Source organism: Suricata suricatta, chromosome 15, assembly GCF_006229205.1.
Source record: "Suricata suricatta isolate VVHF042 chromosome 15, meerkat_22Aug2017_6uvM2_HiC, whole genome shotgun sequence".
Classification (NCBI taxonomy): domain Eukaryota; kingdom Metazoa; phylum Chordata; class Mammalia; order Carnivora; family Herpestidae; genus Suricata; species Suricata suricatta.
The window spans coordinates 14,287,585-14,308,685 of NC_043714.1; the positions used below are offsets into that span (position 1 = coordinate 14,287,585).

The 21,101-nt window shown below is 38.2% G+C and overlaps 1 protein-coding gene across 2 annotated transcripts; it reads right to left on the reverse strand.

The window, feature by feature from the left end:
- Nucleotides 1-1,177: 1,177 nt before the first annotated feature.
- LOC115279304 (25-hydroxycholesterol 7-alpha-hydroxylase) lies at nucleotides 1,178-20,050 on the reverse strand. Of its 2 annotated transcripts, none has more exons than XM_029923861.1 (4): nucleotides 19,473-20,050; nucleotides 18,808-19,014; nucleotides 9,218-9,393; nucleotides 1,178-2,043 (listed from the first exon to the last, which is right to left on the reverse strand). In XM_029923861.1, exons 1-4 carry the CDS (start codon nucleotides 20,038-20,040, stop codon nucleotides 1,756-1,758), a joined length of 1,239 nt encoding a protein of 412 aa, XP_029779721.1. In that variant the 5' UTR covers nucleotides 20,041-20,050; the 3' UTR covers nucleotides 1,178-1,755. The 2 variants fall into 2 exon arrangements, with proteins under 2 accessions (XP_029779721.1, XP_029779722.1); XM_029923862.1 differs by lacking the exon at nucleotides 1,178-2,043 and adding an exon at nucleotides 6,912-7,552.
- Nucleotides 20,051-21,101: the final 1,051 nt, after the last annotated feature.

The window sequence follows — 21,101 nt, forward strand, 5'->3', positions numbered from 1 at the left end:
TTAAAGAGTAGATTAGGTACACCGTGAGAATTAGATCTACACAAATTACCTCGAGCGTAAATTAGAGCTAGAAAACATGGGAAGAAAAGGTCAAACAACATGTAGTATAGAGCGGGAGGCTACAATACAAGGTCTGGGAGAGGTATTATTCTGATATTATGGCTAAGAACACTTCCTACCTGATAAAAGACACGTATTCTCGGACTCAAGAGGCAATGTGACATGCAGGCATGATACAGAAAGAGACCAAGAACATCAAAGACAAAAAGAACATGTTAACGCCTTCAGAGAGAAGAGGCAGACTACCCTCTGAATAATTAAATGGCTGAAGGCTAACCTCTTGGTAGCAACAAGAGAAGCCTTACGAACATGCAGTATCTTCAGAGTGCCGTGAGAAGACAGACTTGTACACAGAGCAAAGTCATCCTTCAGGAACCAGGGCAAAAATAAAGACATTTCCAATTAAGTAAAAACAGAGTTTGGACCAGCAGAGCCTCACTAAGAAATGTTTACAGCATGTACTTCAAGAAGGAGAATATGAATGCTAGAACATGTACTTACTATTAAGTATTGTACTTTACAATGTTATTTTGAAAATCAATTGCCTGTTTCAAAACAATAGCGCAATGCTGAAATAGTAGTTCCAATTAATGCAAATAAATTAATTAAATTTTATAACCTGCTTTTCCGGTTTACATATAGCATCATTATTTATGTCAGATGCCAAGTAATCACTTGGTACCCTGAAATTAGAAAGCTTTGAATCATGGACACAATGCTGCATTGTGGTATAAAAAATTATGCTGCATTATAATCGATGCAAATAAACTCCAAGTCCAAAAGACGATGTGTTAAGAACAAACCCTGCTATCTAGTTTCTCACTTTATATAATTGGAAGCATTTAGGAGTTAATTGCAATAATGGTACAACCCTTACAATTTACAAGAAAGCCAAATGTTACCATCAATCCTGCCATGATTTCAACATTTGCTCCTAACAACAAACCTAATACTAACGTCTTGGGCAATTGCTGAATATGTAATAGGTTCTGTGTGTTCTTATACATTACATCTTATCAGTATCTAACTTAACACGAGTTGTCTTACATAACAAGAAATGGTGTTGCATTGAGCCATAGTATCAAAGTAATAAAGAACATTTATGGATGATTAAATATTGAAGTGAAGTTGAAGCATTTAATCTACTGCAAAACTCATTTAGCACAAACGTACCCAGGCGATATAGATATTATTGATATTACACTTGAAGGGAACATTTTCATCCAGTTTATCTCATGAAAATTTAATTTCCTTCTTCTCTGAGAATTTTGCATTTGTTAGGCTGTGTCCATTTCTAGCACAAATTTCTAGTAGTACATAAAGTGTTTTACATATTAGAGAAGAATTTGAGTGACTTAAAAAATCCCACAGTGCCAAATTTATTGTGGTACATTTACTATGACAGGCGAAAATCACAGTATGTAGAAAAACATAAAAAAGCTATTTTGAGTTTATCATTATGCTTATTTTGATGTCCATTTTCATGTCGACATCCTATTTTATTTTATGACGGGTTTTGTGACTAAGTGCGAACTGGACTGATCACAGATCAAATATAAATTGGCACTTCTTAAACAAACAAAGAAACAAAGAAACAAACAAAGCAATTACATTTGCAGAAATTCAAAACAAATCGACAAGCGGGGGACATTTAAGTTAGTTTTGATAGATTTCTTTTCTTTCCTTTCAGCTTCTTTAAGATTTTACTCTGTACCTAAATAAAACATCAGAAGCTGGGTGCTGAATACCGAACAGAAAACGGCTGGAGTTTGCTTCTATAGGTTTATCATCAATTATTTCTAAATCAAAATAAGTTAAAAGTACAACCAACAATTGCTTTATTTCAATAACTGCCAAAAATCGGCCTGGACATTTGCTGGTTCCAGATCCAAATGGCATCAGGTAACACTTCAGCTTTTTTCCATTTTTGAAAAAGGTGGTTTTCTTCTTGCCATCTTCTACAAAACGATTAAATCTAAACTCCTGTAAAGAAGAAATAAGGAATATTAAAATGAAACATCTACATGAAATCATTTAATCTCAGTTCCACAAAGTTGCCAGCTCTCTCTGCCCATCTTACAAGGCTTCTCTGCATCCAGCAAAAGCCAGAAAGTAAGATGTGACTAAGTGCAAATCATGTACGAATTTTCAAAAAACTCAAATGCTGCTAGGGAACTACATCTCCGCTATCGTAGTGGAATGTACACACCTATATGACTTTTCTTCCTAATTTGTATTTCTCTCTCATGGTGGGCTTCCTAAGTGTAGAAGTCGTCTCTTTATTTTTGTTCTTTAAGATGGGTCCTGGCTGATGGGCCCTTAGTGGACTGATGTTGGGTCCAAGGTAAGGACTCCTGCACTGGCCACCATTGTTACTATGCAATAATGTCTCCTATTGGCTACAGGAGCTGGCTAATGTCTTCTCTACTCCTTCCCAGTTAGCGACTTTTGGATGAGGGCTGTGAGCTTAGGATTCAGTGCTTATGTCTGGATTAAACAGACATAAAATGAAATGTGAAATCCACATCAGACACTAGAGAGGAACTAAGCCACCAAATCAGTCTTGCTTCTTTTCTGACGTTATACAGACTTTCTCTTTTCACAGTTCTATTACAATGGACTCTTTTTGGATTAACTCGAGAGTTGCAGGTATTTCTGATATGTTTTCATAAAGAAGTTACATTACTTGTCACAGAAAATTATAGGCCTGGTTTATCCAAGGTGTTTAGCCTGGCATTAATTTACTCTCACTTGAGTTTCTGAAAGGAAACTGAGTGACCTTATTTCAGCCCATGGCAAATTAAGCCATTGATTAAATTACTGCACGTGGCATGCATGAAAACGACCAAGTATTTCCTGTACTTGGTGCTCATTAGCATTAGACCTGCTCGGCACACAACTTTGATATGAACTACATGAAGTCAGAGGTAAAGAAGCAGGTCAGATTGAAGGCATTTCACATTGCAGTGAAAACCCTACACTATGTGGATGGATTCTGAATCCATAACAAATGATCTAATTTTCTCACTCAATATCAATGTCATCAAAATAATTCCCTTTAAAGGTACTGGGTTTGTCCTTAGTCACCTAGATACCTATTGTGATAAATACTCAAGCGTAGAAAACACATTGTGGGTGGTTTCAATTCCCTTCCAACTTGCAGTTGATGCAATCATAACGGCAAAATTAATCTGCATTACAACACAGGTATTGTCCCCCAACCTGGACCGTTCTGGGATGTATCTGAATAGGATCTAACTAGAGCTGAACTAAAAATATCTGTGCATCCCTGTAGTAATGAGCAAGGACACTCCTGTTGACGTGCACACTGTTCCCGGAGAAAGAGTTACAATATGGTACTCTCTCCAGATGACTGTTCCCATTACCGGGGCCCAAGCCCGCTCGCCTGAGTTTAGGGTTGCTCCTTCCTCCTTCTCACCGGCCAATCTGAGGAGAGACTCCTCCGCAGGAGCTTCTCACCTAGCCAAGTCAATTTACGTTAATTTACTCATGAAACAATTTGTTGGGAAAGGTCTCACTGTAGCTGCACTATCTAAACCAGGAAATACAAAAGGAAAATTTGGCTTGGGTTACACATCATCGTGTTCTGTTTATATAAATAAGCCAAAAATTGCTTTACTTCACAGCTTTCCTGTTCTTCTTTGTGAAAGTGAACGTGCTCCTCTCTGAGAGGCCAGAGGGATAAACATATAATATGCTTCCCTCCCCACCCCCCCGCCCAAGCCCTGTGACCTGCAGGTATACCGTGTTCACATGTAATTCTCTCAAATTTCTAGTCAATCAGCAATGATACTCTTCTAGTTTCTACCACCTTCTATTCAATTTCCTTATAATAAACATCATAGGAATTCCTATTTAGTTGTTTATATTATGAAACAAGAAAAGGCCGACTTGGTTGCTCTGTTACTACCACCAAGCTCAAAGGGCACATGGGCATAAATGTATGTTTGAGTTAAGATTTTTTTTCAGTTTGTTTTCCATTGTCAGGGAATGGAGAACCAGAGCGGAAACCAATATTAGGAAAGCCCTGTGGCAGATGCTGGAGAGACGATCTGGTTTTTAACAAAAGGAGAAGGGGCACAAGAGTCTCACCTGTAACCTTCTGGGGTCACAGTGACAAAGAACAAAGTGCGAAGAACTCAAGATGCACACGTTCATTTGGACCAACTTAAATACAGGATTCATCATGTCGACTTAGACTCTTTGCAGGAACCATAATAGCTAAGCACTTCACAACGAAAGAAGCACCCAACGTAGTGCTATGCACACAGTAGAGGTTCTATATACGTTTGTTGAATTAATGAATAAATACATGACAATAAAGTCTATTTTAAAATCAATCTTCAAGCTTTTGAAGAAAACACAGATATTGAATGAGTAAACAAACATGTAGAGAATGAAGCATAGATGAATATTCGGTGTTCACAAATAGAGAATGGTATAACAGCACTAGAAATCAATATTGGATAGACGATACAATTTCTAGATAGAAAAGAGTTTTGGTGCAAGTGACTGAGGGACATTGAACATCCTCATTTGCGTTCCCCAAATATTGTGTTTAGTTGAGTTTAAGATATTTTTTGAGCACTTCCCTGTATGTGAAACATTGAAGTTGAAAATAAATGTCATCTTGTTGAGGTAGGTGACACACAATAAAGTCAAGGTTTGTATTCAGGTTTTGTATTCACTCAGTCATTTTGGGTAGAGAAATCCAGATTAGACAAAAGATACTACTTCTTACAATGCAAGCTGTCAGCGCTTTGAGTGGCTAAGGGGCTGGACTCTTGCCCCAGCATTGTAGTCAGAACTCCTGGAAGCAAGATGACAGAGTTCTTGTTCTCCGCGTAAGTTGGGTTTCATACTGGGTCGAGGGAGTGTGCACATCTCTTCCCAGCTCTGTGTTTCGGGTCTTCATAGTAGCAACATGAAATCAGCCATGTGGGAGTATTTATACCACAACAATTGACAAAATTAGGGCTTTGCAGAGTGCTGTTTTAGCAACAAATTGCTGGTTCCAGCAGAGTAGGTATGAAGTCCAATTTACTGGTATGGCAGAAACCCTCTCGACATGAGGCACCTAGCTCTGAGCACCTACTCATGTGATAAGGCCAATTCCCTAAACTTTGTGCTCTTAAAGACAAGAGGCTTTAACATTTCTAGGTCACGGGGTGCCTGGGTGGCTCTGTCAGTTAAGCGCCGGCTTCGGCTCAGGTCATGATCTCACAGTTCGTGGGTTCGAGCCCCACGTCGGGCTCTGTGCTGACTGCTAGCTCAGAGCCTGGAGCCTGCTTCAGATTGTGTGTCTCCCTCTCTTTCTGACCCTCCCCTGCTTGCACTGTCTCTCCCTCTCTCTCTCAAAAATAAATAAAAAGCAATAAAACAACTTTAAATTTCTAGGTCACTCATTATACCCATCAAAGTGCTTATTGCATAACATATGCAGTATTCATGTTTCCTTGAAGTATACTGGTGGCATCATCTCTATACCAACTTGAGATACAGACAAAATATTAGAGTATTTCTTCATCTGTTATGGATAGTATATTGGTAGAATAGTGACAATTATCGGAATAATATTGATACAACAGTTTTTATAGTGATTCAGAAATTATATAAGGGCTTTCAAATCCATTTATCATTTTATAATCTCTACACCTCTGAAAAATGAGATAGGGCAGCCTTGGCATGAGGTCCAATAAGGTCTTTCAGTGTCCGAGTTTTGGGTGTGCTCCAATGGCTTTGTAATTACTTTGTTCTTCCACTGTTACCTTACTTTAAAGTAGGTGGTGACATGGTTGCGACAAAGTGTTACTACCTTAAATGTCTGCTGTTTCTTTCCTACCACTCAGTTGTGTTCCCGGCCTTCCTTTTGTCCATCACCACCTCTGGCCACAGAAAAACCAACCAATAGACTTGCTCCTCTCTGTTGCTCCAGGTCTGGATACCAGATTTTGGCAGATAAGAAATCATCACTATTTTCTGACTATTTGAGAGCCAGTTGGTTGAATTCTGGCTAATAACGGAAGCCAGAAGTTTGAGGAAGCCTACAGAAAATTTTAAAAAGCTATCCATTCCTAGTTAAACTATCTAGACTTTTTTGAACAGCATTTAAACCAACAAAGAGAGGGAAAGGAAAATTGAGAAGGAGTGTTTCCTTTGTTCTCTCGTTATCTTAAATTTTAGTTGCCAACTTGTTTCCCATTTGGGAAGGGCCACTTGTGTGCTAATATTATAATAAATTAAACAACCAATATTCAGGAAAATAATAATTCTTCATGCAGAAGTTACACGTTGGTAGCTTTTAGACCCAGTTAGGTACCAACCACTTTTTGTTTAGCCCACGTTGTGGTTTTAAACATTATTTTTCCAAACCTTTAAAAATTCTCCACTTTACCCAAGAGTCTATTTTCTGAGGTTTTTTTTAAATATTACTTTTTTTAAGGCCTCAGCCATGCCAGGTCTACATGCTGGTAAGAGCTGCATGTTAGTTCAGAAGTAGACAAATGGTCTTACTTAGATGCTTCCTGGGCTCTCCTTTCTTCCTAGTTCTTACCACTACTGACAGTATTGCTACATTTGCACACAAGACACTGCATCCATTTGTTCTAGTTAGGCCCAGCACATACTGATACGCAATATTGATGCTGATTAAACATTTTAACAAGTGAATTTTCACTTTCAGAATGTTCATCCATCCCAGCAGCCTTTATTTATTCACCCTGTGGACACCCTCATGTGCAAGGCACTGACACTACAGAGAAGGCAATGATGTGGCCTTTACCCTTCTGGAAAAAGCATATGGGACCACACACAAACAAACAAGTACACACAAACAAACAAGTAATTGGGAAGCAGCAGGTGGTATGCACTATGACAAAGGTACAACAGAGCCCGCAGTGGGCAATGGCAAATTCTCTGAGGAATGAGGTGGGACTCAGGAACATCGCCAAAGAAGAAGTGATTAAAGCTGATCTTGTGGAGTAATCTGGAACCTCTCGAGTGGATAAGCAAGGAGGAAAAGAGGTGTCTTCCAGGAGTAGAGAGGTGTGTGAAGGAAGACCACGGACGGTTTTCGGAATGTCATATTCTAGAGTCTCTTGGGCTTGCACATCCTGAAGCCACATCTCACTGGGTGGGAGAACCTATGTTCTGCTCAGGCTCTTCAGTATTTGTGTCCTCCAAGAATAACTATACTTATATTTGGAGCAATTCTTCTTCAAGTTCCTGGCCTAAGAGCTATTGTCTGTTTCCTGTATCTATGGCCTGGTCTTCCCATTCAAGATCTGGAGGGGACAAAGGACAGGCAGTAAGGAATATGAGCCTCTGAAGAGCTTCTGGGCCAGTGCTCTCGGCGATAAATGGCCAAGGACAGAACTTCCCAGGGTCGTCTTCTTTTTTTTACTGTCAGTGGATGGTAGTCTCATACGGGCATCTGTTCAATGAGCATCTACAGCATCTACCCATTGTCATCCTAAGTTGAAAAAAATGACAGGAATAAATCTATATAGCTGATAGTGGTGGGTGCTCAGTAAATGTTTACAGAATGAATGATTAAGACCTTGTCGAATCATATAAAAATGGTTCTGAACCATTTTCATGTATTTTTCTGTGTCAATAATGACCAGCATTGCACAACTAATTTCAAGAAAACAATGTTGGCAAAAAATTAGCTAGTTAATTTTGGAGACCAAAGAACAGTACTGTTAAAATGGTGGTAATTTGGTAAACATTTATCATTTGTTGATAACTTTAATGTTGATTTTATTATCATGATATGAATGGTAAACTTAATGACTAGTGAAATAGTCACATAATGAAAATAGTAAACACAATTTAAATAAAGAAAAGAAACTACAGACAGAAACAAAACTTAAAATTTAAACATATTTTTCATGTATTAGTTATCATTTGCCCTATTTATTGAATATCTATGTGTTGATTTTTTTTTGATATTTACAAGTGTGGAGACAAAGCTAATTGTCCACAGAATGTTCATTCACTCATTAATACCCTACTTCTGATTTGCTATCACCATTTATATAATGCCTCTTCTTCTGAAACACACAGAAATCATATGCACACTTTCCCCCTCACTTAAAAAATTTGCCTTTGCTGATTAAATAGATACACATTATTGCACCTTGTTGGAGTCTGTCCTCTTCTTATTAATTTCCAAAATTCAACAATATTTTAATCTAGCCTGGCTGCAAAACCTCTGACTTAGAAACTGGGTTTAAAAATGGTCCAGTTATAAACTGTCCAAAAGAGCCAGAAGTTCACCTTTCAAAAATAGTATTTTATCTAAAAAAACCCACTGTTGCAACAACATTACTTCATGAGACACACAGGCAGAATATGACTGCATTCAATTTGCATGCAGGTGGTGAACCTCTGAAATGGTATTAAGGGATGAGCCAGGGTGGATTAATTTCCAGTCTTTGATATTCATTAACTCCAGCTTCAGAAAAAAAATACAAGGAGATGACACAATTACCCGCAGAGCTTCACCCGTGAGCAGCGGCTTTACAATCTCAAGTTCATAATGTCATCCTGATTGATCAAAACGGGGTATATACCTTTGGTAAGAGGTGAATATGGGCTTACCTATGGCAATGATGGTATTTGATTTTGGGATAGTCAACTCCACTCTGGAAACACTCAGCAAAACAGTCATCATTATTTATTCTCTAAGCCACCTGTCAATAGTTTTCAATAATTCTCTGCCAAGCAAAGTATATATTTTTTTGACCCAAAGTAATGATGGCCAAGGTACCATGCCTATTTTGTTTGAAGAAGTTAGCATTTAGTGTCATTCTATTTCTATTTATAGATCACAAAACCACTGAAAGAGAGATACTTAGAAAACACTTCAGTAAACAGGAAAATTTTCCCATTGGAAGGAAGACAAGAAGTCATCAACCCATCTCAAATCCCTTCTGGGACAAGGAGGAAGAAGGAAGCTATAGAAAGAGAGTATGAGGTTCCTCTCCTTTTGCCCCTTCCCTATTCATGCTCTTGCTCTCAAAAAAAAAATTAAAAAAAGAAAGAAATAGGAAGAAAAAAGAAAGAGAGTATAAGGAAGAGGAAGAGGAATGTGCTTGCAGTTATCTAAGAAGGAGCAAAGATGCTTGTTTACCTCTGGAGCTTCAAAGATTTCTGGGTCATAGTGTAAGGCGGGAGGAAAGATGGCAACCAAGTCCCCCTTTCGCAGACAGTAGTCCTGTGTCTCTGAGCGTATAGTCAAATCCTCTTGAACAAAACGAAAGACGCTTGAAAATGAGCAGAGTCGCAAAACCTCGAGAATGGTGCTTTCTGAAGGACACAAGCAAACAACTGCTTATTAAAATATGACTGCTCCGGCACAGTGCACTCAATTTGCCATTAAGCTCATTACCAATCACTTTGATTGAAAACGAAGCCCTTTCCTAATCAGATCCGTTGAGCACCAAGAGGTACTCATGGTGGCCTTCCATGGCCAGTGTGTTATAGGTCTATCCTTTGGACATTAGAACCGTGTCCCAGTTCAAGTATCGTGCTGGTGGATTATTTCACCAACCTTCAGAACAGCTACCTCTTTAAAGTCGCGCTTAGACAGTTAATAACCACTTAGGCAGTTAATAGTAAAGTAATTGTAGTAGTGCTTTCTGCCATGGCTTAACACTTAATTTCTTTTATGCTAGCTGTAAATACAATGTGGGTCAGCATTTGTTGGAAAAATTTCAAAGGAAAAAGACTTTTATAGGATTTAGAAGAAAACCATATTTCCCTCAGCATCCAGGGAAAATAACAGCCACCATCATAACCTGGAAGATTCCAGAAGCTGAATGTCCTTGCTTTCCCAGTGGCCTTCACCTTTTGCTCCTAGCAGGACAGATTTTATGGCTAATTTCCGGCAATTTATCCTGGCAGTTTGAGGAGGAATTCCTTTGGGAATAATATGCATAATTTGCATAAATCATTCTGATAGCATGCATATCAGCATGTAGCTCCTGTCTAGGTCTGCATCTCTGCCTTCATAATCAAAACTGACTATGTTTTCACCAGCGTGAATGGGTCCTAGAATATAAAGCTTGGTTCTTTCTAATCAGCAATGTGAAAAAGAGCTCCAAATTGAGCGTTTGTCCCCTTTCACATGGTAACAAATGGTTGTGTTTATGGCTTGCAGTTTAGAATCACACACACACACACACACACACACACCCCAAAACTCAGTGTTCAACAAAGCTCTGAAACATAGAGTACTCAGTTATTAGATTATAGCAGTGCACTGGTCAGTGAGGGCATGCATCACCCAAAAAATTAAAAAATGCCATTTCACTAAAACCTACACACAGCTTGCACAAGGATATCAAGTACCTTTGGGTGCCTTCTTCCAGGATGTTTTTCCCTAAGCACGCATGTGTCTGAAGAAATGAGGCTGCGGTCAGCTCTGTGTGGCCAGTGTGGTGATTCGATGTGACGCACAGTGAGGCAGTGCATATTCTTTTGGACTGCCTTCGTTATTATAATCAGGCAGAGTCAAATCGGCTTGTTGGTGATGAGGCCAGAAAAGAACTTTGGTTTTGGAACATGGACCCTACTGCAGATAGCCACAAGGCACCTGACACGATGGATTTCGGCTGGCAGGACACCAGTGACCAACATTTCTATGGTGAAAAGCGAGGGTCGGCTTCCCATGTTCTGCTGCTGGCTCTGTTGGATCAACAGCAGCGTAGCATCATTTTAACTTGTGGTGTGAAATGGTAGCTGACATATGTAGCCGTGCTGTTCACCCAACAAGTCCAGTAGGGGTGTGGGAAGAAGAAATACAAAAGCAAAAATTATTGTGGGGTGGCTCTGTGACAGGGCAGGCATTTAACCAGTCCGAACGACATGGTCACATCCGATTGGCCGATGTGCTTTAGGGAAGCATGGCAGCTTGCGCCCACTGCAGTATCACAAATGACAATTGGGCAAGCATATCTTATGCAGAAGTTAATCACAATAATGGAGCACAAAGTGTGGCTTAGCGGTCAGATCGTAAATGACAAATCTGTTTTACCTTCCAGTACCAGTTATGTGCGCAAGACGGGGTTGGCCATCGCTCTGAGCGATCATGCCGATAATCATTAGATGACAAAAGTAATGAGTTGCATTATTATCAACAATGGGGAGGAGAGCTTCTGTGGCTCTGTGTCACAAATATAGACACAAAAGCCAGCAGCTTTTCCACCAGCCTCCGAAAGAATGCAGGCAGAGCTATATGTTGAGAAGAATGACAACTGCACAATAAAAAAATTGCAGCCTCGACTTGTAGTTGTCATAGTTGAGCAGACACCAGCCAGTGCCATTGACGGACCAGCTGGGCCCTGGGAGGACTTCCATGCTGCACCAGGAGGTACAGTAAATTATCCTGCACGGTAGAGCAACATCTGTTTCTGTGCTAGTGCCGAACAAACAACGCGATTTAAAACATACCAAGGGATAACCAAGCAACAAATGAACATGACCCTCACTTTTTTCCTCCTCCTCACACACGAGGTGTTAAACTTCATTGTGCAAGCACTCCATGAAAGGGAGGCCAGGTTGGTATTTGATAAGGTGTTGTCAGAGAGATTTTACAGATTTCCAAAATGGAAAGAAAAAGCTTATAGTATTGTTATTCTTAGAAGCTTCCTTCCCCCTTCTATCTTCATTTCTTTTATACCAAAGCTAGCACTCAGTTCTCAATTCGCTCTAGAATTAAAAAAAAAAAAAACTTTCCATATACTTATAAATATTCAGTCTTTAAACCTAATTTGCTATACTTAGTTCACATGCCTTCAAGCATTTGTCTTCCAATTTCCACTGAATAAATGCGTACTAATGAGAAGTAGAGCAAGCTGCTGAGGCAAAGCTGGGTGACTTGGGTCTGGCCTGCCACCAGCTTGTGATAGGCGGGCAAATTGAGTTAAAATGAAAAGTCTTGTCAGCTGAAATTCAACATGGTAGCCAAACAGCAAGCTGTCAATCATCCAGCCAAAACAAGGGACTGTAGGTAATAAAAGGTCATTGTGATCATTAGTGCACTTGGCTTTCATATGCAAGTTAATTTTAATTAAACATGATCTCTATCTGTAAATGTTTTATAAAACTTATTGTGCATAATGGATTGTTAATTTATACTAACATTTAGCAGGTAATAGGGCCCTCTACTTATGAAATGCATTGTGGAGAAATGGCTATCAAGAATGCAAATATTTGGGGGATAATTTACACCAGGCACCACAAGGTGCCAACGATTCGACTGTGATTAAGATAAGGCTGCTTGTGTTTTACTAAGAACTGAGTTTTACTGACCAGTTCACACTAGGAAATTGGATTATAGAATTCCCACCACGAACTTACAGTGCAGAGCCTGAACCACCGCCTTCACCTGGCGAGGAGAGATTTGTTTTTCTCTTCAGGAGCTAAAAATATTCTGATTAAGCATCCCTTCTTCGCAGAAGCTGGGGAATGCGTTGAGCTAAGAGGCTTTACCACGTAAGTGTGAAGGAAAATGGCAAACGAAAGGAAATGCTGGTAGAAAGAGGCATACACACTTTCTCTTTTGCCCTCAGATCTCAATTCTGGCTGTAATAATTGACAGATGATTTTCATTTGCAGATTTAAAGCACCGAAGCAGCTCATGACAATCAATAATGCATGTAATGATGCAAACACAAATAAGCACATCCAAGTTTCTGCCTCACGCTTAGGCCACGTCTGTATATGTGGAATGAATGTGCTGTGACATGGCCAGGCTGTTAATTTGGGTCATCTTAATGATCGGTGCAGACTGTCATACCGTCTGATTAGCCATGGTGATCCATGGATAGCAGTGATGGCTGGAGTGAAACGGACAGCCGGGCCCTACCGCAGTCCACTGGGGCTGAACACTTGGCTGGTCTTACAAAGGTGGACAAGAAAGGGGGACAAGAGGGTCTGTAGGCAGTGGTCTGGAAGGTGCGAAGAAATGGAGTGAGGCTCCAAGTGTGTGTGTGTGTGTGTGTGCGCATTTTTACATTACTGCCTTCAAGACAGGTGAGAAGATAAATTAAAAATTACAATAATCAGATAACTTGAAGCAGATAGCTAATTTTTGCCTCAACAGCTGTATAATGTATTTTAAATCAAGTTAAAGGTACATCTGAGTTGATACAAATGTCTACTTTCACTCAACACTACAGATACAAACTTTGGTTTTCTGCTAAAATGTAGAAATGTAAATTCAACATTCCTTTGTTCAGTAAATGCTTATGCAGGTCCTATTCTGCTCAGGACAGTGGACCACTGCTGCCGGGAAAAAGAAAACACGTGGGTTTGGCCTCAGGACACTGCCGTCTGGGTGGTTCAAAGTTGAGAAGTGCACATAAACAGGAATGCATGGCAAGATCCTAGAGAAGATTCTGCACAATTCCTGAGTAGATACTTCTAAAGATGGCATTTAGAAAGTCCTGGAAAGACAAAGGCCAAAAAAAAAAAATTCGAATTCCTCTTCCACGTATCAGCCCTTTAAAAATATTTAAAAACAAATGGGATGCTGGGGTGGCTCAGGCTGTTAAGCGTCCACCTTCAGCTTAGGTCATGGCTCATGAGTTCAAGCCCCGTGTCAGGCTTTGTGCTGACAGCTCAGAGTCTAGAGCCTGCATCAGATTCTTTGTCTCCCTCTCTCTCTGCCCCTCCCTTGCTCGAACTCTCTCTCTCTCTCAAAAATAAATAAACATAAAAAAATTTATATTATGTATTTTTTTCAAATACACAGTTCTTCAAAATAACACCCACAATTGTGACAAATAACCACACTAAGATAATAATGGTAAGGGAAACTGTATGTGTGTTTGTGGGTGGGAGTGTATGGGAACTCTACCATTTTTGTAATTTTTCTGTAAACTTAAACTTATTTTAAAATGAAATATTTATTTTTATTTAAAAAAGACACCCCCCTCAATTCTGATGTGAACTTCTAGCCCCATTATTACCCTCAACTGCATCTGAGAATTAGTGATACATATCCTTGTGGTCACGTTCTCTGGTACAGTTGTAGAGCATTTTCCCCTGGAAGTGATGATTATTTATGGGTTGGCATTTAAGTTAGAGCTGGCATCAATTTCTAGCTCTGCCACATACCTAACTGTAGAAGTTGAGCTGGTGAACTAATCTTTCTGAATCTTGTTACCTAATAATTAAATGAAGATAATAATACTTTCAGATTAAAGAAACTAATACATGTAAAGCAGGTAGCACAGTGCCCACCACATAATAAAATGATAGTGGTTAATACTGTCATTCATACTGTTCCATCTGGAAATTAAAAATACAGTTCACGCTATCATCATCTTGCTCACATTTTCTGATCTCGTATGTGTACAGATCATGGCTAGCTTTGCTGAATCAAGATATGAAGAATCCCTCTCCCCTCTCAGTTCAGACAATGAAAAAGGACTCCGAGGGCTCTGCTACCAGACAAGTCTGAGGGAAGAAGGCTGGATGTAGCCAGAAACCCTTTATCTCCATGACCTTAGGCAGGTTATTTAGCACCGTGATCATTTTCTCATCTGCAAAAATAATGACAACGTAAGCGCTGCCCCAGGCCTCCGGTATTTTGGTGAAGACCACCTGAAAAAAATGTATGAGTCCATAAAATTGCCTTGAAAGTGTGAAGTCACGGACTACATTATTTGTCACTAAAGGATCTTTATTTTTTCAAATGATCATTTGTTTCTGTTTCTGGGTCTTTCTCCTCACTAATTGGGCTTAGCAAGTTTTGATAGAACTTTGTTGAAGAATCACTCACAGCAGGCTCATAATTCTAGGGGTTTTATACTATATGATCTCCTTTTAAAAAAGTATTACACATCATGCTGAGCTTTAGTTTTACAGCACCGCCTTTTATTCCAATATTCCTCACCTCAGCCACATGTGCAACTTTTCTCATTTTCAGAATATGCAATTGAACAAAATTAGGTGCCTGCATGCCCCCGAGTCATTCACTTACTCAGTTCAGAATTTATAATCCACCTTGACTTAGGTTCTTCTTACTTAGAGTATGCTTGTTCTTTCATGTATGATGCACAGAAAAATCACTTATGTGGGATAAGGTAGACTTGAATTTGATACCAGTTTGATTCACAAATATTTGAAAATGAAGAGAACATCCTAAACATTGTAGGGATGGCGTTGAGGTTATATATCATTTTGGAGACAGCAATAGATAACATTTATTGAATCCATACTTTTAAAGTTATTTATATACATTATTTAGGCAATTATAGAAGTAAGAGGTAGTATTCAGTGAGATTATCTGTGATCCATTTGTCAAAATTCCAATTTTGAGAGCTTCTCCTCCTTGCATTATCTTTTTTCTTCTCGCTGACTCATCTTTTCTCCTTTTCCTTTCTCTGTCTAAATCCTACCCCCATTCCAGGTTTCTCTTTCTGGGAAAACTGAAAAATTCTTACTTTTCTCCCAGAGTTTGTCAAACTTCCCTTCTATCAACAACTCTTCCTATTGAGAGTTAGACCCAACTGGCTGTTATTTGAGCCTCATTGCATTTGCTGTCTTATTTTAAATTTATGTTTAAATTTTGTTGTATAGACTTGTAGTAAATATCATTTGATATAAAATTTTAGGGAAGTCATGATACGAAGAATCCTTATAAGAAGTTACATAAATATACAAGAATGGAAAGTTGTGTTTTTCTTTATCTAAAAAGGAAAAGGGTGGAATGGTTTTAGAGAAAGATTCTCAAGAGCATTGAAAAAAAAGCTTGAATCCTTCACAACCTCTTACGACAGATGATTGCTTTGAATTCCTTAAACAGGCTTCATACTTAAAAGCCCAATTTATGGTACATATTTTAACTTTCGCTGACATTAAGTGTATATTGATGTCAGAAGAAATTTGATACATGCAAGGCCTACAGGATTGAGCCACAAATGTCAATAATATATGCACAATGATTTGCATCACGATAAACCCATGCCCCATTGGGCTCTGTCTTCTATAATCAATCTAAACAAGAGAAATCATTTTTGTTCAGGAATAAAGTACTCATTTCTATGACATTCTAACTTTTCCTTTCAACCTTGCTTTATAATCAATATATGATGACATGCAAAATCTCTGTTAAAAGAGATTTCTTCTTCCTGGTTAAAAAAAATTTCTTCCTAGGTAAAAAATCAATAGCATTTATATCATCCTTGTGATCTTTTTCCTTATAACAATAGAAATTCAAGATGTCTTTATTTTTAGAGAAATATACTTAGAATATATAGAACTCCATCCTTAAGCACATGAAAAAGGGGAAACACATACACCCATATCATGGGGTACACTGTAAATATTTAATTCTGTAAATCTTCCTTTTGTACATATAATTCATACTCTTCTTATATAGAGAAATATTCACAGTTGAACTATGACCAGATGCAGAGGTTATCTGTTGTGTTACTAATTCATATAAAAATTTGTTTTAATCTGCATCAAACTGTCTATCTCATGCAAGAAAAATAATGCACACTATTTTCTAGAAGATTAAATTCTCGTAATGAACAACACTGGCCTCTGCTGGTAACCGAGGTCCTGATGAACAGAGATCCATCTTTTCCAGACTCTCAAGACTCTGCCTTTATCCAGGGAGATCTACACTCTCTTGGGATAATTGTTTCTCATTTGTTGATGATAAGTGAGCTATAAATTAATGAGGGCTCCAAGGATGAAAATCTGTAGCTGTAGCTGTGGACTTGGATGGACCCAAACTATAGCTCTGGAACTGGCCATTTCTTCTGATGAAAGAAATTTAAACATTTCTGCTTTAATATTACAATTTTAAAATGATCTTTTCTTTCAATAACAAGATGCTGAGAATAAGAAGAGAGTTGACGAATTTCTACTAAAATTTTAAGAGTAATAAGTGTACAGAATACAAGCACATATTCCTTTAGCTTATTTGCTTTACTTCCCAGCATGCATCATCTGATTCAGAAAATGCAACCAAAATTACCGGAACACGCGGGAAAGCAACCTTGATTTTCATAGAATTACAATTCTGCTATCCAGAAAATGCTGTGTAGCCACGTGAAGGTGACTACCCAGAATTTTATGCAAATTTTTTGGATTTGTTCGCCAATAATTCTGCAAAGAAGACCAAAATAATATTTTGATAATGTTGGGATTACTTTTTTCTCCAGGCAAATGTAAAATACTTGGGTAATATATGCTACAAGACTTGGTTAACGTATGCTAAAAACTATATGGTGACACATTTTTCCCAGTTGACCGAACAAGCTGGCCAACGGCCAGTACGTGAGACAAGCTTCCCGCTACTGCTTCGGACGGGTCGTGGCCTCGTCAGTGGGAGCAATCTCTTAGAACACAGGGGCCACTTTTTTTAATGTCACACGATAGTCAACACAACTCAAGATCTGGAAACTCTTTGCTCCCAGAAGTTCCCACCAAAGAACCTGAACATATTTATTTATTATTATTATTATTTTTAAATGTTTATTCATTTTTTGAGAGAAAGCGAGAGACAGAGAGTGAGCAGGGGAGGGGCAGAGAGAAAGGGAGACACAGAGTCTGAAGCACACTCCAGGCTCCTAGCTGTCAGCACAGAGCCTAATGCGGGGCTCGAACTCATGAACCATGAGATCATGACCCAAGTCAAAGTTGGACACTTAACATTTTAAAATGTGAACCTTAAAAGATAAAAAATTGAGGCCTTCACAGGCTAAAATACTTGCCAACATTGTCAGGAGTGGAACAAGAGATACACATCAAGACGTACTCCTACCTATGTCCAAAGGGACATGGGTTATTGTATAGTAAAGGATGCCACAGGATGAAATGGCAATACAGAAAGGACAGAAATAACTCACTGGTGTGAAATATAACTTTGGGAGTTAAAGTTTATTCACATAAACATATGAAGTGTCTTATCAAAACTGGTCAAGAAAGATGCAATCCATTGTTATCAAAAGCTCATGTCGCTGGTGGACAGGTCTATGTAGAAATAGAGAAACAACTCAGTCACTCTTGACTTCAAATATATTTGAAGTAGTGACCATGCATATCTCATGAGTCAGTGATTATTTGATAAAATATTGACATTTCACATGGAGTAATTAGAAGATGCTGCTTCTTTTCTCTCTCCCTGTCTCCTTTATTTCCCCTTCCTTCCTTCCTTTTTTTCTCAACTGTGTTCAAGTCAAGAAGTTCCAGTGGAAATTACTTTAACTACATTTTTGTGAATCATACACTTAAAGCTGTACGTAAAACATCCTAACCTCTGCCTGAAAATATACATACCATTTTAGGGAAGAATAAATATATTTGGTACACAAGTTGCCTTTCTGAAATACTTTCTTTTTCAATCCCCAAATACCTTTCTTGTCAAGAGAGTGCAGCAGTGTTTGGAAAGCGTTAGCACACCAACAGATGCTCAGAATCAAATGACTTAATAGGCATAAACTTTTTTTTTCCAAATAATTGCAAAGCTTTGGTTTAGCCTTTTGCATACCTTGCATAGTTAATTACCTAGGCCTTAATGTTTACATGTAATGAGAGTATCTACAGCTATAAACTACATAATTTATAATTGATGTAAATGGGTGTTATTATGTCAATTAGGCAGCTGTGTCCTCCACCTCTTGGTAAACAGCTTTGAGTGATAAACTGAGTTTGCAGAGAGGTACCTTCTCTTCTTCATAACAGATAAAAATAAATTACCTAGGTAGACCAGGCTGTCCAATTGTTCTCTGGTGAGGTGGATGGTAAATCCAGACCCTTTCTCTTGACCTGTTGACTGCAGCAAATGGTCAATTTCGTCACGCAGCACTGCCATAGCTTCTGGGTGCTGTAGGAGGTAATACATCGCCCAGAACATAGTTGGAATAGTGTTTGTCACAGAGGCCCAGAGAAAGCCTAAATGATGTGCTGGGAGAAAATAAGTGAAAAGGAAGATTAATAGCGTTTATTACACTGATTAGATTTGCAGTGTGCTAATTAAAAGATGTTAGGACACAGACCCAGCCAAGGATCAGTGCATGCTAATGAGGACCAATAGGCTTCTGAAGTCTAATTTTCTGCTTAATGAGAATAGTTTAAAATGTAATGTGCGCATGGGGGTTGGGGAGGTGGGGGATGAGATAAGAGGAGTAAATGCAGCTTAGTTATACTCTTTCTCATTATCACCATTAAGTATCTTGTTTTACCACCTCAGCAAAAAAAAAAAAATCAATTATCACAGAGGGTTGTTTCAGAGTAAAACATTTTATCATTAGCCAATTAGAAAGAGCATAAAAATTTTCAAGGTCACCATTTTGTCTTTTTATTTCAAAGGTCTATTGTAAATTATTTTATTTTAGACAAGTAATCATTCAGAAGTTTCTTACCTCCTATTTCAAGGTCCTCGGGCGTATAATATTTCTCCAGGATATGTTGCCGCATTTGAACAACTTCTGACCATCCTCGTATCTTAGCTAAGTGTTCTGATGTCAAGTGTTTTATAAGTTTCTTTCTAATAGACTTGACATTTCCTAGAAGCTCTATGGGTATGTCTGATATTAAATATGGGAATTTGTCATCAAATTTTAAATAATCTTCTCTTAGCTCAGTAATAAATTTCTTTGTATTATCAGCAAGACCTTTTCCATATATGGTTGTAAATGTGATCTCAAACAGGATTGAGCTGCAGAATGCCAACAGGTGTGCCATGGCCCAATTTGTGGCTTTTAGTAGCTGGAGTTCAAAAACTTGTTTTAAGTTCTGCATCATGTTTTCTGTGAGTATGTCCAAAGATCTCCCTTGTAAAAACTGATAGCAGACATGAAGTTCATCGTTCAGGTCATCATTCGTCGCCAGCTTTTTGATGGAAAATGCTTTCCTTAATAGCTTATTAGTAAATATTCGAAAGCTTAATTTGCGGTTTTTCACTACTAACTGGTACTGAAAAGGGTCCATGATAAATGTTATATAGTTTCCTAAAAGAAATAAATAAGAATATGAGCTCTTTTGGTAGCAAAACAAATAATATACCTGAAATTTGAAAATATCTTAATCAAAATCAGAAAGACCTTAATACTAACATCTAGAAAGGTGCAAAGTTTAATAAGAATCCATTTTGTTCAAAGATTTCATATCTCTTTCCTTTAAAAATGGAAGATAGTAGGAAAAACTCTAAAGGCTTTAAGTTAAATATTCTAAAATTCTGAATGTCTTTAAAAAAGACTCTCTTATTTTAACTAAGTACCTGAGTATTTAAATTACACTTAAAATATCCTGAGAATCTCATGACTTAACCATTTCTCATACAATAATACAAACAGGAAACAAACATCAAACAAACAAATCAAATTATTATTTACACTTCATAAAGAGCTCTTTCATCTTAGCTTTGGTTGGATACAATACCTTTAACTCAGATAAATGAACATGTCGTAAGAGGCCAGTACTCAGAAATTAATGTTCAGTGCAACACCAATACCAAATCAAAATGTCAGCATTTTCATTTTTATATGTGAGAAAACAGCGGTTCATGGAGATTTAGTAACATGTCCAAGGTTACCTACTGATTTGTGACTAACACAGGATTCCAAACCAGAACCTGTCCATTCATGCATTCATCCATACATTCAACATTTATTGAGATCCAGATATTGATTTGGATCTCTTTCTTCTTAAGATAAAAAGATGCAAAGAAATCATTGTATCATTGTGGATGGTGTTATAGCAGAGATAGGAATGCAATGTAAGGGAAGGAGAAAGTGAAATCTGTTCCAGTCTGCCTGGAGTAAGCACTCAGCAAGTGTTCCTCAAGGTGCTGACATTTGGTCTTTTCATAGATTAGTGTTGTCCAAACTTACCCAATTAAAAACCTTAGGGTTCTGGTTAACAACACAGACTCTTGCCTATTCTGGTTCATAGGTTTAGATGTGGGATCTACAAGTCTCTATTTTTGACAGGGGCCTGAAGTGATTTAAGGCAGCACACTGAGGAACATAGCCATACTATGGTTGGTCTCT